Source organism: Amia ocellicauda, chromosome 10, assembly GCF_036373705.1.
Source record: "Amia ocellicauda isolate fAmiCal2 chromosome 10, fAmiCal2.hap1, whole genome shotgun sequence".
NCBI lineage: Eukaryota > Metazoa > Chordata > Actinopteri > Amiiformes > Amiidae > Amia > Amia ocellicauda.
The window spans coordinates 3785253-3802252 of NC_089859.1; the positions used below are offsets into that span (position 1 = coordinate 3785253).

General features: G+C 42.0%; 1 protein-coding gene across 1 annotated transcript; it reads left to right on the forward strand.

Annotated features, from left to right (window-relative positions):
• Positions 1 to 3257: 3257 nt before the first annotated feature.
• Positions 3258 to 7720, forward strand: LOC136759739 (transforming growth factor beta activator LRRC32). Its single transcript, XM_066714745.1, has 2 exons — positions 3258 to 3392; positions 4008 to 7720. The coding sequence occupies exons 1-2, from the start codon at positions 3294 to 3296 to the stop codon at positions 5964 to 5966; spliced, it is 2058 nt and encodes a 685-aa protein (XP_066570842.1). The 5' UTR covers positions 3258 to 3293; the 3' UTR covers positions 5967 to 7720.
• The last annotated feature ends 9280 nt before the right edge of the window (positions 7721 to 17000 follow it).

A 17000-nucleotide genomic window follows, 5' to 3' on the forward strand; every position in this document is an offset into this window, starting at 1 on the left:
CAGTTATTTGTTCTTGAATTGTGCGTTACCAGTAATTGGTGGTAATGGTTTTGGTAAAGCTGTTTAAGGTCCACAGGCATTTTTCTTCCCACAATACCCTCCTCTCCCTTTAATCTACACACTTACTACTTCCTGTTGTCCGTGTGCGTGGCTAGCCTTGTGGACACGATTCCTGACCTCATCTGTACAGACGCCTCAGTGTGTAGCTTTCACTGTAGACTGACCGCTCTCTCGCTCTCATTAATGCTCTGAGGCATCCATTTGTGAATGTCTTTACACCTGTGATCGAATGTCAGGTTTATCTGCACTTGTTCTGCATTATTTCAACGAGCAGTCAACGGAGGCAACAGGAGCTTTGGTATCATATATTCACGCAACCTGACGGGCGGACACATTTCCCATAGTCCCCTTTGGGTGTTATTGTCCGTTCCAAAGATCACAGCAGACATCAGTGGTTTCTGGTGATGCAATACTGCATTTCACCAGTAGATGGACAGTTTCGATGACTTTACAAACAAACAAGCCTTGCTGTCCAGTTTGCTTTACACCCTCCCCACAGTGTTGGGCTGAAGGGTTGTGTACGATCCCTGGATTAATGGGGGATTGATGGCTGTGCATTACAGCGCTCACAACTCCCCTTCTTTATATACAGTAAACTCCTTCCAAGCATGTTGAATCATTTTACACTATTTATCACACTGAAGGGGGTATTTTAAACATATTCCTATATTCGTCTTTATTAATGCTCTGGAGATGTTTATACCATTTCTTAAACACTTTTTGAGGCTCATTTTCCCTTTTGTTCTGGTCTGAACGTAACTGAACATGGGCGCTTGGGTTTCTGTTTCCCGGAACTCGTATTTCAATCAGCACACTCGTCCCTTTGATTGGGTGACATAAATGTTATACTTTCCACCCGTAGGCAGCTGCTGTAGAGGAGAAAAACAAACACTTCTCGCCAGCGGAGACCAATGGTTGAGGCTCAGATTGGGATTTGTTTAGGAACACAATTCTAAATGTGGGGCTCTTGAATGGCCTTTGGACACCATCGCTAAACATAACACTAATATACACACGGAGGTTTATTTATAATGCTTCGTGCAGCAACTAATGAGTCTATATTTAACATTTCCTAACCAAACAATCCAGCTGAAATATAGACAACCTTCCCATTTTCAGACATGCGTCCACTAAACATGCCATTAAGACTGACACGGGAATGGATATGAAATTCCCCCAGCTGGAAAGCCCTGATAATAATAACGTTCAAGACGGGAGAGGGGCCCTGATGCTCACTGAGCTGCCAGAGACATCCTGTGCTCTGTTTTTGCATATCATGCCTGAAGGAAGTGGCTGTTGTAAGAGGGGGATTATGCCAAATTCCCAGCTTCGAACCTTCACACCTGCTTTGCTGCATTGCTGGAGGTGTGAAGGTGTGAATCTGCGGAGGAAAACATGTCCGGACGAGGAGAGCACGTCTTTAAAACCAAAGCATCTCACTTGGTGAAAATACGCAGGATAAAAACATCTTAGATTTGTCAAATAAATAGCAACAGCACACTATAAACTGGCAGAAAACATTTCCCTGCATGTTTACAGTCCTTCATCTTCAGTGACGGAGAGGACTTGTGTCTTCAGGGCTGGAGGTGAAAGGTTGCCTGGTTGTTTTGGCCATTTTTTGTTTTTTTTTACCACAGCCACTGAGCTATTTCACTCTCGCCCCTGACATGGGGGTTTTGCAGAGCATGTTTTTTATCTGGTCCTTTATAAAATGGGGATGTGATATTTCACTGCCGGAAACGACATGTATCGGCAGTGGTGGATTCATGTTTTTATCTTTTGAAAGGGAAGGATTGTGTGTTTAACAGTTTCTCCTGTCATAAAAGCAGTGGCAGTGCCTCTTAGGGAAAGCTGCTCTTCAGATTAAGTTTACTGATTAATAAAATAAAGTGTAAAGAATAACTATTTTTTTATTGTCTTAAGATGCGTCACACAAACGTGGCAGTTTTCAGAATTTCCACACAAGAAGTTAAGCATCTCAAATGCACGACAGTTGCACCTGCCTTTCTTTGCACATGATGGGATCAGTCGAACTGGTTTCATAACTTGTTCTGGTTTTGCACAGAACTAGACTTTCTGGCCACTGAGTCACATCGCCTGTTAAGCCCCCAGGAGGGGAACCCCAGTCCAGAACAGCTGGTCAGCTTCTCGTGCCTGCCCTGTCCCTATTAATGTCTTCTTTTTCTTTGGTAGTTTCCATTATTTACATGAATTCATATCAGGGGATGTCCTGGATGTGTCAAGAAAATGTCTTTCAATGGGGGGCTATTTTTGTCCTCCCGTGTTTTCCTTTTGGAGGAATAGCTGCCATCTGCCCGGTCTGTAACCTGTTTATTATTTGCTCTTCCTGTCTATTTTGGAAGCCACTCCATTTTCCAGGATGGGTGCAGGAACAAACAACGAGCGTCATTTGTCAGGCAACGTCAGAGGAGTCACATTTGTAAATGCATATTTAAGATAATAGTAACAAACACTGTTTAGGACAATAGACGAATGATTGTTTTTAAAAAGAGAGAAAGTGGGGATGAAGTTAATTTGTAGAGGATAGCTGCTTACAAGAATCTGTACACATACTTCCTACAACAGCAGCAAAGTAGCTTCATAGAATGACTCAGTTTGTTTCAACCTTGTGATCAATTAATACGGTCAGATTCAATCAGATAACCCCCTTGTTTTTGTGTCACTCGTGTTTCTGTGTGGTTAAACCGTCAGGTGTAACAATTGAAGTGAAGTGATGGATTTGCTTGCCTGTGACATTGTAGCCACCTAATAAAAGTGAAAACAAGAGCATCAAATCATACCGAGTAATACATCAAATGAGAGAGTGAATCTTCAGTGTGTGTATTTTGTGAGGCATTAATGATAAAGACAGCAGCTGATAAATAACAATAATAATAATAATGAAACCAATATTCACAAAAAAAAAACAGTTCATGAAAAGGGACTTATAATGAACTTAAAGGTGTTTTCATGGTGCCTTCAGCCTGGATGTGGAAGAGCATTTTTTTTCACCCAACTGACCCCGACTCGGAGGTAACTGCTGCAAGATTAAAATTAGGAAGAGTCAACAGCAGTACATCATTTCCTCATCGTTTCTCCCACGCTTGGAAAGTTTTCTGTGTGTGTGTGTGTGTGTGTGTGTGTGATAATAACAGAGCTATAAATGGATCCCAGTGCCTCAGTGCTGCAGAGTCCAGAGCCATGCAGCTGTGTCTGCGAACACTGCACAGAGGATGACTTTACCCAGACTGCTCTGCTTCCTTGTGCTCCAGAGCCCTTCTTTTCTCTGCACATCTGGAACGAGAAGTGAGAGCCCAAAGCGATGTCTAAAGGTAGGACAACTTCAAAACGCAGATCTATTGTGTATGTATTCATGTTATGCTCCTGTTGTTCGTTATGACTATAGCAGGGTGTTTAAAAGCATGTTTCTAATATACAAGGCAACCTATTAACCTGTGTGTGTGAAAGGGGGAGACCACACACTACACAACGCTGAACACCTTTCACAAACCCAAGTGTGTAAGATGACTGTTTCTATAGAATTACAACTATATTGTTTCTGACTTTTGTGAGAAGACATTCAGACAGACTTTTCATTACATAACTTTTAATTGACTGCTGCCGAATTCTTTGTTTTGTCTTTTGTGTATTTGTGTTTTTTGTAATGGAAAGAGCTGCTAATATCATTGTAACACAACAAAAGTACATAGTGTCCTGGAATAAAACATTTCTTGTTCATGAAATGACCCTTTTTCTTAGATTTAATATTTACATCCAGAATTTAAATTGTAACAGCTTGATTACTTTATTTTTCAAATGCCTTGTGCTCTTTTAGACTGCATCAAAATAACATGCAAAACAGGCAACCGAAGTAGATCTATAAACAACCATGAAAAGCCTCCAAATCCACAGGATATCCTAATGTGTCGTTTTCTTTGCTTTTGTAGCATAGATACACAGAGCTGTCCTGCTCCTACCTCAACTTGTCTTCTGTCCCTGTTGGCTTGGATTACAGGCTAAAGAAGCTTGATCTGTCAAACAATGCGATCAGAAACATAGACTGGGACGCAACCGCAAATCTCCGCTCTCTCCAGGATTTTGATCTGAGCCTCAACCATATACAGTTAATAGCAAAGAGGGCCTTTGAACCTTTGGTGCAGCTTCACACTCTGAATCTCGCTGGGAACGACTTGCATAATAGCGTGCAGAGCAATGCAAGAGCCTTCCACAAACTTCACGCGCTGAAGACCCTGGACATCTCGTTCAATAAGCTGGACACGGACAGCGTCGCTGTCTATCTGCAGAATATGTCCTCTCTGGAATACCTGACGTTAGCTGGCAACTCAATGACGACTCTTTCCCCAAAGCTGTTCAAAGCCACCCCCGGTTTGAGGAGCATTAACCTTGAGAATAACGTCATCCTGGACATAGAGGAAGGAAGCTTTGACTCGTTAGACAACCTGGTGACACTGAACTTGGCCAGGAATAACCTCAAGTGTATCTGTGACTTTGTGCTCAACCAACTGAAGGTACTGAATTTAAGCAGAAATGCGATTGAATTCTTCATCACGAGTGAAAATGAGGATGTGTATCATCTTGACAGCCTGGATCTGAGCTACAACAATCTTATCTATTTTCCCATTCTGCCCAAACAGAACCGCCTAAAATACTTGTACCTACAGCATAATAACATTGGGTCGCTGCCGTCTGAATTAGCCCTTTTAGAGATGAATGAATTGTATAGAAATATAACAAATCTATCATCGAATGAAGATGAAGACAACTACGATATATACTCTGAGCCGAAGCTGACACACTTAGTTAATTTGGACCTGAGCAATAATCACTTCACGTCTCTCCCGTCGAACGCACTGAGCGACCTGGTGTCACTGGAGCACCTCAGTTTGAGAGCGAACTGCCTCATCATCCTCACCAGCCTTCACTTTCCATCTCTGCGGTCACTAGATCTAGAACGCAATCTAATTGAGCGTTTGTCCGCCGAGTTCTTTGAGGTCCTACCAACGATTGAACGCATTAATCTAGGGGAGAATAACGTGAAGCCATGCGCCACTGGAGCCAAAGTGGGAATAACAGAGCGAGATCTCCACATTGAGAGCAATTGTGTTCCCTTTTCTAACATAAGGACCCTAAAGTATCTCGACCTGCACAGCAACAACATCGAGACACTCTCACCTTATACTTTCCAACACACTCCTCTGGTGTCCCTGAACCTGACGGGTAATAAACACCTGAGAATGGCAGAGAAGGCGTTGAATGGGCTGGAGCCGACCCTGCAGAGTCTGAGCGTGGGTGGGAATGACATGACAGCGTCAGATTTATCCCTCGCGTGTTTCAGGACATTGCGATGGCTGGACCTGTCCAATAACGATCTGGATGTCCTGCCAGAGCACATCGGATGCTCTCCCCTGAGAGACGTAGACGTGAGAAACAACAACCTGTCAGTACTGGACGAGTCCGTTGTTACAAACTGGTCGGCGAGTCTTCAGATCATACAGGTCAGTGGGAACGCCTTCAACTGCTGTGCTTCTGGTTGGCTTAAGATCCTAACGGATGCGAAAGTACAGATTCCTGATCTTGATGAAGTGGGATGCGTCTACCCGCCCAGTGACAACACCTCCAGTTCCTTACTCAGTGATCACTCACAACAATGCCCCCTCGAGGCCACTACAGACATCGAGACAACCAATGTCATGGTTGTGATCTTTTTCGTGGTTTTACTGTTGATAGTGATCGCTCTGATTACTACGATGACAAAGGTTCACAGACTGGGCTCTTCGAAAGAGTTTAAAAGCAATAAAGTGGCATCGATTCAGTTTACTAAGGACAACCAGCTCCCTACCACGGTGGCTAAAATAAACATATTTGAAACTGAGCAAAAAAACTGAGAGAGGACGCCAGCTGATCAGGAAATGCAGACAATTTTAAACGGGTTTCTTGTGAGGACGGACACTAATCCTTTACAATTCATTCTCACTGAGTCGTGGCCGGGTATTGAGAATTCATAAGGGGGAGATTCAGAGGAGATCGATTGGAATATGTTACTCTTGTGAAAATAAATGTATGCTTTATTATAGGTACATTCACATGAACTGCCATGTTGAGTTTATATAGTTTATATAATGTACACTTCATGCTGAGGCTCTCTGAAGCCACTACCTCGGGCACAGAGACAGCTGCTCTGTATATAGTGTGACTCAGTGGCAGCTCCATTGTGCGGTGAACCCTTCTAGTGTCCGTAAAACACACAACAGAGGCGACACTTGGTCAAGTTTTCACCACGAAGCCAGGCTTTACGTTTGAAATGGATAAAATACTGCTGTTGTACACATAGGGTTTCCATCCCTTTTGTCAATTAGATTATCTATTGCAATGTAAGAATATATTTTTGTACCAATTAAGCTTTACAAAATCCCTACATAATGAAAGGTCTTATAATTGATGTGCTACTTTGTTGCTGTTTGTATGAATGGATACATACTACTGAGATAGATTGTGAACTCAGAACACAATCAGAACACAATAATTGAAGTGTATTTGTCCAAATTGATACATCCCTGTATCACTGAGATCATGAGATGCACAAACATGTACAGTAGCACCCTGAACATGAAGGAGAAAATATACTTGAATATAATGTGAAATGTATATTTGTTATTTTTTTATTTTTTTAGAAATGCATGACATCAGAATTAATTATTCAAATGTTATTTATTACTTATTTATATAAGCTTATGCAGACAATTCATATTTTCATTTGGTTTACAACAAATTCTGTGTTTGTGTTTGCTCGGTTTTCTACAGTATTTCAATTAAAAGCGCACATTTTGTACCATCTTACTTTGTTTATTATTTATGTCTGTATGTATTCAGTTATGGGCATAATCAAAAAAGGGAACTGAAATCAAATAGTGTCGTATGAACTTAAAGGTCAAGAAAAACTAATCCAGCGCTGTCACTCATCAGAAGCTGTCACCATCACAAGACAACACAAGAGCGCAGGACATGATAAACACTGCGGCGTCCTGAACCGAAAGCACTTTCTAAGTATTGCAGTAGTGCAGTGGTGAGTGAGTGAGTGGGCTGAAATTGCGAAGTTATCCATTTGAGTCAATAAGACACAATAAATGTCAGATGCCAGTTACGGAGATTTCCGAGTAAAGGTTTGCAGAAGGACACATGACTTTATAAGGAGAAAGGAGAAGCGCCATGCAGGGCTGCTGTCCTCTGATATGAGTGGAGAACAGGAAGGAAAGCCATCCTGCAGCCCAGCGCCGGGGTCTTATCACCGCCATCGGCACAGCGGGGCCTAATTATAACTGAGGGCCACCAGCGCACGCCCACGCCACGAAACCACACGGCCTCGGCTTCTGCAATTTCAATACCAAGACTAGAGCTTGTATTTCCGACTGCTAAAGATGTCCTTTTCTGTGAGAAACTGGTTCCCATGTAACCTGCGGGACACTGCTGTCTTGCACAATGACCGTGCTGGTCAGAAATACAGAACTTTGTGTAGTGTTTTGTCATTCACTGGATATGAATTTTATATTTATTTTGTGTTTGTATGTATTATTTAATTCTTTATTTATTGTCAGGCGCCCTTATCCAGGGCCACTTACAGAATATAACAGAAATACAAATATGTATGTTTTCTTTGTTTGTTTATTCATAACATGAAGGATTAATGAAGGTCTTTTGTTAAAGATTTCTAACATGCATATTTTAAGTTAGCATCATCCAAACTCAGTATTACCAAATCAATGAAGTACCGAAGGAAATTACATTTTGTTCACAGCAAGAAACACCTGGGAGCTTTCAGTAACTTTCAATATCACATCAAAAGAAAATTCCACCAAAAAACACCAAATGATGAAATATAGAATATCTTACCATTAAAAAAATACACATCCTTGATGTAATTCTGGATTCAGTGTAAAAGTTTTTAAATTGCTTAAAAAAAAAATATATATATATATATATATATATATATATATATAATAATATTGCAAGTGTATATTTTGTCTTTATATAGAACTTTTTGTTCGTTTGTTTGTGTATGTATTTATTAATGTATTAGCAGACACCCTTGCCTAAGGTGACTTACACATTTCACAAGAAAGATGTTCAAGATGTTTTACTTACAGCAGGTTTGCTAATACATCTTTAACTGCAAGCATTTTTAAGTGTATTTTGAAAATAAATGTGAAATATAACCTCATTCATTATAGTACAGTATTGGGTATTATTTAGAAAACAAAAACAAGTGGCACCGATAATTTATTTAAAATGCCAGATAATCATATAAAGTGCAGTAAATTACAACAAAGCTAGAGGTTTGTATTGTTATACTGTTTATAGGGGATATAAATAGTTAAAAATAAAGCCCCCTAGAAAACCATTGCTATTATTTACTGGAGAAAACGGTCTCAAAGTCCTGCATTTATATTCATATTTGTTTTGTAATTAAGAATCAAGAAAAGATAAAAGTTGTTGAAAACAAAACTACCAACAATCGACAACAATCTTGAGGTTTGAGCGCCTCTGGGCCGGTGATGTTGAAAGCGGCTCCCCCTGCTGGGTGCGGAATGCATTACAGTCACAGAACCATTGAACTGTTGAAAGAGTTAAAATTCAGGACATTTAACACCCAAATAACAATTAATCTGAAAATGTGTTGATTCACATGTTTCCATAGATCTGTGAAACCTTTACGCCTCTACATCTGTACAGACTGATACTTCACATGTATATATGACACAATAAATTACCATAAATATATACATGTATATGCTGTATTTCATGTAATTCTTTAAATATTGTTTAATTTTGTTTAATTCATTTTCTTCCTAACCCATTATAATAAAGTAAAATTAAGAATTAAGTTAAGAATGAAATAAAAAATAGGAAAAATACAAGCAAACTATATAGACAGATAGATGGGCATTTTTGTTAAACTTATGTATTTGGTCACAGGCAATAAACATGTAAATGGATTTAAATGAAGACTAAATAAACTCCTCGGTGCATTTTTTCAAGCACTTCTTTAACCCTTTCAGAGCTGTGTGTGAAGGACCTCAACGCCTGCACAACTGGGAGCAGCAGGCAATCCTCCGGGCTGGTATGTAGATTTCAGATGAAAGGCCGGCTGAAGCCCCAGACCCGCATTGTGACTCAGCTGTGTCAGTCAGTCTGTCGGGCTTGTTTGTGTATTGCCACTGGTTGTGTATTGAAACTCAGACCTCTACTATTTTCATTACAAAGCAGAATTTTGCTGGGGACATCACAGTAGCATTCAGTCTAGTACAGGTCTACCACGTTTTGCTCTAGTTTTAATACAACTGAACTGTAACTGTTTGGAAAAGAGAAATGAAGCAAATAAACCTGGAATCGTAATTCCACAGTGTGACACAAGTTCCTGTGCTTTGATGTCAACCTGAAGATTAAGATCACAGTGTTATGTTCCTAAAAAGCCACTGGGTTGTGCTGTTACATCAACTGAAATGCAACTTTTATTTATTCCTCCATTCATTCATTGAATCAATCATTCATTTATCTAATTGTTCATGTATTCTCTTATAATACAAAATACAAAAGGGGGAGATATGCAGAGGGAGAAGAGGAACAACAGCCGCCCTTCAGTCCATTTCTACTAGCGCTCCGTCATTTCAACACAGATCTGTATATAAATGTTATAGTGTGTATTTTGATTAAGCACAGTCACATTCTTAAGCAGATAAATAGGGATTTTCTCATCCAACCATCCATTTCGAAACCGCTTATCCAGGTGAGGGTCGTGGGGACGCCGGAGCGGATCAAATTGGGATTTTATTTATTGATATATTGACTTGATCTGTTTAACAAATCACATCCATATTGACTTGATTGGTGAGTTTCTTTCCGATAGGCTTAATATCTTAGGCATAATACAAACAGTACATATAACACAATGTTAGTGGTATACAATAAATAAAGGGGTTGAAACCTGAAAGTCTTCACTGGGGTTGATCATGTTGCACCAGAACTGGTTTCCTCCCCTCTTTCTACCTCAAGCCATGGCAGAGAAAGCAGTTGTGAATGATGTCGACCTGGAGAGATGCCTTCAAGACGTCCGAATCCACATTCTGCAGTCAGGTTTTGTATGTCAAAGCAGTCAGCGCTTTGTCTTGGGAGTTATTAACATGAAAAAGCTTTGTTCGTGGGCGCAGGGCGCAGACAGGGAGTGTAGGAGAGTACGCGTCAGACTCACACCCCTCGGCCAGGCTTTCATAAAAACAAAATGTCATTTTCTCACCTCTTAAGTATTCCTAACATCCTGCTGAAACGCTCGTGGGGACGACAGGAAGCTCCTTCCTCAACGCAGGGTGCTTATAAAACACGTCGGCCTTGTCAAACCAGTGTGCTGTGGAAACTGTGGCGCTGAGGAGCAGTGAAACTTGGTCCGTCCAAAAACAGGACCACGGGGACCCGATTCAGTAGGACGCAGGTTTAAACTGACCACCGTTTGTGTCGGGGGAGGCTTGAGTGCAAGAAGATATGAAGCACAACTGCCTGAAGCTCTTCGGGCTCCAGAGGGCAATACGGCACGTCTCCCATGGGTCTGTGGTCCAGACTTCCCTGCCCCACAGCGCCCCGTTTACACAGTACAGTTGTTTGAATAAGACCAGCAGCACAAGTGTCCGCGCATGTTCGGCCTTCCCTCATAAAAGCCAACGCTGGGGAATACTCCGGGAGGAAGGAGCAGGTCTTTAAATATGTAGCGTTTTACTTCCCCGCAGGTTACTAAAGCTATTTACATAACAAACCTGAATATTTTTCCCGGCAGTTAACATCCTGACAAGTTTTTTTTTTCCTCTTTCCCATCGTCAACATCCTGACAACCTTTTTTTAAGTTGTCTGCTCTGTGTTTTAAAAAAATGTGGCATTAACTTTTGACCCCTTCCAAGACAGAAGGCTTAGACTGCTCAAGTTGGTTTTTCCTCAGCCGAAGACATCAGCAGCCATCGCTGTGGAGAGACCGGTGCAGGGATGTGGGAAGTAATCAGTCCAATTAATTGTGTTTTAATTATTCTTCTGTAAAGGGTCAAAGGACAACATCAGCCACCAGCCCCACATGTTTCTTAACAAGCGCAGCAACATGTAAGACAGCATAAGGCTATATTGAAAACATCTCCAAAAAGTAAATGAATACTACAGGGGACATATTCATACTGGCCTCTGAAAGGGCCTTAGCTTTCTAAGCAAACTCTAAGAGATTCAATATGATCTCTCAAAGCCACACACTCAAATATAAAGTCTTATGCATGTTGTATACCTGCAGAAAGTAGTCCCTGTAAGTAGGTAGGTATCTAATTATGACCTGTCTGTGTGATTACTGACACATTTAAGAGACTTCACTACATTCACGGCAAACACAGCCTCACAACTTCAACAACAACAGCAACAGGTCTGGGGCTCAGAAAAGACGTGTGTAGAGAGAGAGCGAGAGCTAAGCTGCCCAGATCACAAAAGAAGAGACAGCAGTGGCCTGTCGGGGGACAACAGCGCCTTAAATATGAACCGTCGGAGTTAAAAGCAAGCCTTAAACAGTATCGATTTGCAGCCTGTGTGATCTCCCCCGACACAAGCATGTGTTGTGTTTTTCATCTCTGCTGTCCACCTGGACGAGGGCGTAAGAACAGAGACCTCTTGTGGTGCAGGGGGCCGGCCAGCTCCGTCTCTGCAGCGCAGCCCCCGGCCCCCCCACCGCTCCGCAGATTGTGCGTGACGCGCGGGGGTCGGGAGGGGCTCGTTGTCTGCAGTACGACTGTGGCGGGGATACGAGATGACTAACATGTGTGAGCCGGTCAAACAAGGCCCTGCACTAATGCCCCGCGTCAGGTTTACACCGGCGCTGATTAACAGTCAGCCACTTCACTTTCCACTTCTCTCTGTGTGTTTATTTGGGGCGTTTTACCGCACATGTGCACTACATAATTGTTGTTTAGAGTAAAATACTGCAAAATATACAGATATATTTGTGTTAGTTCTAGGTATGCAACAGTTATTTATTACTCTCTGATATGTAAACAGAAATATGAACAGATAGATCCAGTGAAGAGACTTGCCACATACTGTGTCCAAAAATGAAGCCAATAACTGGAATGAAAAGATTAAATTAATTGATTCGATGCTGTTGTTACAATGTTGCAAAACACATCTCTTTGTGCAATTTCTAGGTAAAAAGAAAGAGTGGGGAATATATCTTTAGGAATGTATCACACAGAAGGGAATTTCTATTAAAATAATGGATGACCATTAATGATGTGCTTGTTTAGTGCTTGTTTGTTGTGGTCTGGTTTTGTCAAGCCAACAATATCATCACTCTAGTGCTAACTGTGTTGGGAGTTTCTCCTTTGCTTTCCTGCGCTGCAGTTCAGACAGAGCTGCTAAAATCTCACCTGATTTGTTTCCCTCGGGGAGTGTAAACGTGCAGCGAAGAGAAACACTTCCATGATGTCAGCCTAACAGTGAGGACCTGCTGACTGCATTTCTCTCCTCTGAAAAGTCACCAGCACTGAAAAAATATGAAACCACTAGATTCTGAAGGGCAGTTTATTTTATGTATCTACTGCAGTTACATAGACATGGTTATCTGTGCAAACGGATGATTCAGATCTTTTCTAATGCAGTTCCGGAGAGCCGTTAACAAACGGGTTTTGACAGGGCCTTTTGTGCACAATCACTCCAGTATCGCAGCGCACTTTAATTGCTGTCTTTATTTATCTTTTTCCTTCGCAGTGCCATGTCCAGCTTTATCTCCTGTGGCATTCTGGTATGTGTCTTATAATACTATTGCAACGTGAAACAACGTCCTTTTCTCAGTTCACCACAAGGCCCTGTTATTTTCTAGCCTAGACTCAAGAATTCCCAAAGAAACGCAGTTGTTTGGGCAAATACAGGACTGTATACTCTGAGAAGAATTGAATTAACATTTAGTTTTAGGTTTTTGCGAGATTCTGTATTTACGCAGCTATTAATCCTGAAACATAATCTGAAACTAAAAGGAAAGCAGTGTGAGGTGATTTGTTTGGTTGTTTCAATGTTACATTGCTCTGTAATTCAAGAAAAGTACCTTCAATTTCCTCTCTGTCCAGGAATTCAAAGCTCGGTGGTCCTTGCTAAAAGTCTCGGAGCTGTTTTTGTTTTTCTGCTGCATATTGAAGGCATTGGTTTTTAATGATTAAACAACCACTTATCAGAAACAGAAAACACTTGGAGAATAACAGAAAACAGTCCTTGTCCTTGTTCAAGAGTAACAATCCTCTTGAATCAACACTGTGTTCAATGGGTCTTTTTAATTCCCCCAAGGTGGTGAAAACAGCAAAGATAGGAGACAATTTAATTTTCTGCTACAGTGAATCTTATCTACAGAAGCGGTAGCAGAAGCCTCGAATACAGGAGGAAGATGGGAGGGAGGAAATAAGGTCAGCGTCTGCTTGATGAGAGCAAAGAGACGCGCCTCACCGAACACACAGCCACTGCTGTTCTCGCAACGCTCCTGTCAGAGGGAACAGGGCTTCGAGAAAAGATCTGTCTGGAATAACGTTGGAAAAAACTTGCAATGGTCCCAGGATTGTTGTGCATCAAAACACTCATTTAATTGTGTGGTGATACTGATCACTGATCACTCCCTCGCCTAGTGTTTGCCATGCTGGGGATCAGCTGTACGCAAATGATAAAAGGAATAATCCTTTATCTGCTGCTCTAAAGATCACTGTATCTTTACCCCCAGGAACCAGGTCTGCTCCACCTGTCTAGACAACAAGCGCTTCCTCGAGAATCCAGATGCTTTCTCAACCCAGCTGAAGGATAAAAGCAGAGGCATCAAACGGACTGACACACTGCTGTTGGGATAAGAAGGAGTTTAGAGACTCCCACAAAAACAGGACAGACTCTCTGGGTCCAGATGAAAAGGTTTCCCCTCTCTGTCGCTAGAAGCTGCAGTGGGACGGTGGAGGGAGTTTGTGATGGGGAGCTACTGCTCATCAGAGGGGATTTCAGCAGGTCGTCAATCACAGCAGCTGACTTCTGCGAACCGTCACGCAACGTCGAATGTGTCTCTCTGACTACAGATGGATCTATTAGACCATCTAATTGGCAACCCATCAATTATCTTTAGTTAAATGACACGGTCACATGTTAGGTTTAGATTAAAGCATCATCATTTTTGGTGGCTACCTGGCATTATTATGTTCATTTAAAGCTCTAAAATGTAATTAAATAAATCACTTCCAACACATGGTCTATGCAGTTTAGTTGTCTTTCGACAGCGTGATATAAAAGACTGCAATACCAAATCAAAGATGAATACCAAATACATATGTCTGGATGAGAGATGGTGAAGCTAATCTGTACAGTTTCTACAGTTTGACATCAGAGTTCAAACATGTTGTCCAGGCTGGACGGCTGTGGAGGACAGTCTGATGAGTTTATCTGACACGAGTGAGCGGTCGCTTCAACACCAGAGCCTCAGACAGGCGCTGAGGAGAACCGTGCCTGTCCTGTACAAGCCATTGACAGATACAGTCAATCTCCATCTCAACAAAATACGAGTCAAATCAACTGACACTTATTCAAAGACATAGGAAATGTTATTAATGAATTAAGACGAGGTTTGTTTTTTACTTTAAATATGCATTTTACAGCAGCCTGCAGATGACCTCTCTCTCGCTTTATATATATATTCTGTGCCTCGTGTGGAAGCCATTACTGACTGCATCACTTACTCTTAAATTATACATCTGAACTTGTTTTTAAAGACAGTAAACAGCGTTCGAACTATGAAGTGAATCCCTAATAGTCAACATTACAGGAAAGAGGGATGAGAAAACATTCCACAACACGGCCAATACGGACAATTAAAATCAGTTGGACAACCCAAAGCTGATTTATAATCCTGTATTGTGAAAGTCTGGCCTTGAACCCATTTATTGTACACTGAGCTGCTCATTTTAAAACACAGGGAAGACTGTTTACGACCACAGCTTCCTGTGCAGAGATAACGCAAGGCTGAAGAGGAATACTTGGCCAATGAAAAAGGAGGCCTATCAGTAAATTGCATCCAGAGGAGCATAGCTGTGTGATAAAAGCAGCCCAGCGGGACGTTAACAATGCGTGTCATGTGACTCTCCCTCTTTTCAGCCCATACATGGGATTCTTTGTACTATCAAGCTGTAAAGTGAGAGTAAGTGTTTTAACATTTGTTACAAGTATCAGCAAGGCTCAAACAAATCCAAAATTGCTTTAACCCCTGAACCAGGATTTATGGAAACAAATAATAATAGGACATTTACAAGAGTTCACAGACTAATATTTACGCTCGGTAGGGGAGCTGCTCTGACTGCATAGATGAAAGCGACTGCCAAAAGTAACCCACTGCCCATAACAGCCCGGGCTGCAACAAGGGGACAACGTTTAAGTCCTGCAGCCCGGCCGCCAGACGGTCAATCGGGGTGCGAGGCAAATCTGTTTAGTTCGGCTTGCTTTAGTCTGTTAAGCGGTGCGGTCACTGGAAGATCATCTGCAGATTCATATGCCCAGATAATCATCACACTGAGAGGATTAATGATTCAGGAGTCAGAGTGTAATACGGTCTAGGACTTGGGAGACAGTAAGAGATTACAGTAAGCTAAACAGTTAGAGATTCCTGGACAGTGTTGCGATTAACGCCTCGGCCCCGGGAGCGAGTCACAGCGGCGCAAGTGAGAGCGAGAGGGTCTCAGACACCGCTGTGCCATTGCCAGCTCAGGTTCCCACAGGTTGGCACACAATTGGCTGAGCACCGCCGGGGGGGAGCTGGTGCAAGGTGGCTGGGGCTGGTTTGGGTTTGTAACTGAGTGTGTCTTGTGGTTTCTCAGCCGCCTGCAGTTCCATCGGCATCACATCCTCCGCCAGTGGGCAGGCCGGGCTTGCAATGCATTCTGGGTGGCACCAGCAGTGTGCCGGCCAGAGGACAGGTGGTCCGTTTCATCCCTCCCGAAGAGGAAGATAAGTTATGGCAGTGAGACAAGTAAGTGATGCAAATACGGGTGAAGATTCAGATAAAAATAGTTGGAGATCCTAATATTGTCCAAAACAAACCCATTTCAATATCAGTAACACATCCAGAAAGCACAAAACAGGTAGAAAATGTATATGTAGATACAGGTAAATGACACTTCTTGTGCTAATGATCAAACACAGTAAGCGACTGTAGCTGCTCTGGCTCAGCATCAGTCAACCTGGCCATTTTCTTTCAGATTATATTGATTCCTATATAAAATTATATGTTTTCCAATGTATGTACTTAACTGTAAACGGAGCACACTTTTTGTCTTCTATACAGCCTCTGGTATGTCCCCGATGTGTAAATGTGCCACATTGTTTTGTTACAATCTACACAGTCTGCACAATTTGTCTGAATAGGCCAACCAACTGTATCAACTAAGTACACAAGAAAGCCTACAAAGAAATTCTGTATATTTGGAAAATAAGCATCTGGGATTTCTAAGTACAGTGACTGTGCTGGTGTCAGACCACCTGACCACACCGACACCACAGCGAGGCATGAGTCCTCAGATGCCTCCGCAGGCGATACAACGACAGAGAACAGTCACACAAGTCCTCCTCCACGCTACAGATAAACAATCCCAGATGATTCACTTCTAACCATTCATGCCTTGTGAAATAACCAGAAGTGGTGTGAGAAAACCACAGCGGTCACACAGAAACTAGGGACGAACTTCTCTGAAATCTGCATCTACAGCACTGTAAGGTATGCACTGTTTCTAAGAACAAAAGTATCGCACATACATGTGACCGCAAATTGGGAAAAATACTGGAAAGGCTTATTTCACGCAGGCTTTCTGGAATTGAGAAAGGCTGTGAGAAATGTGAGTGCTGTG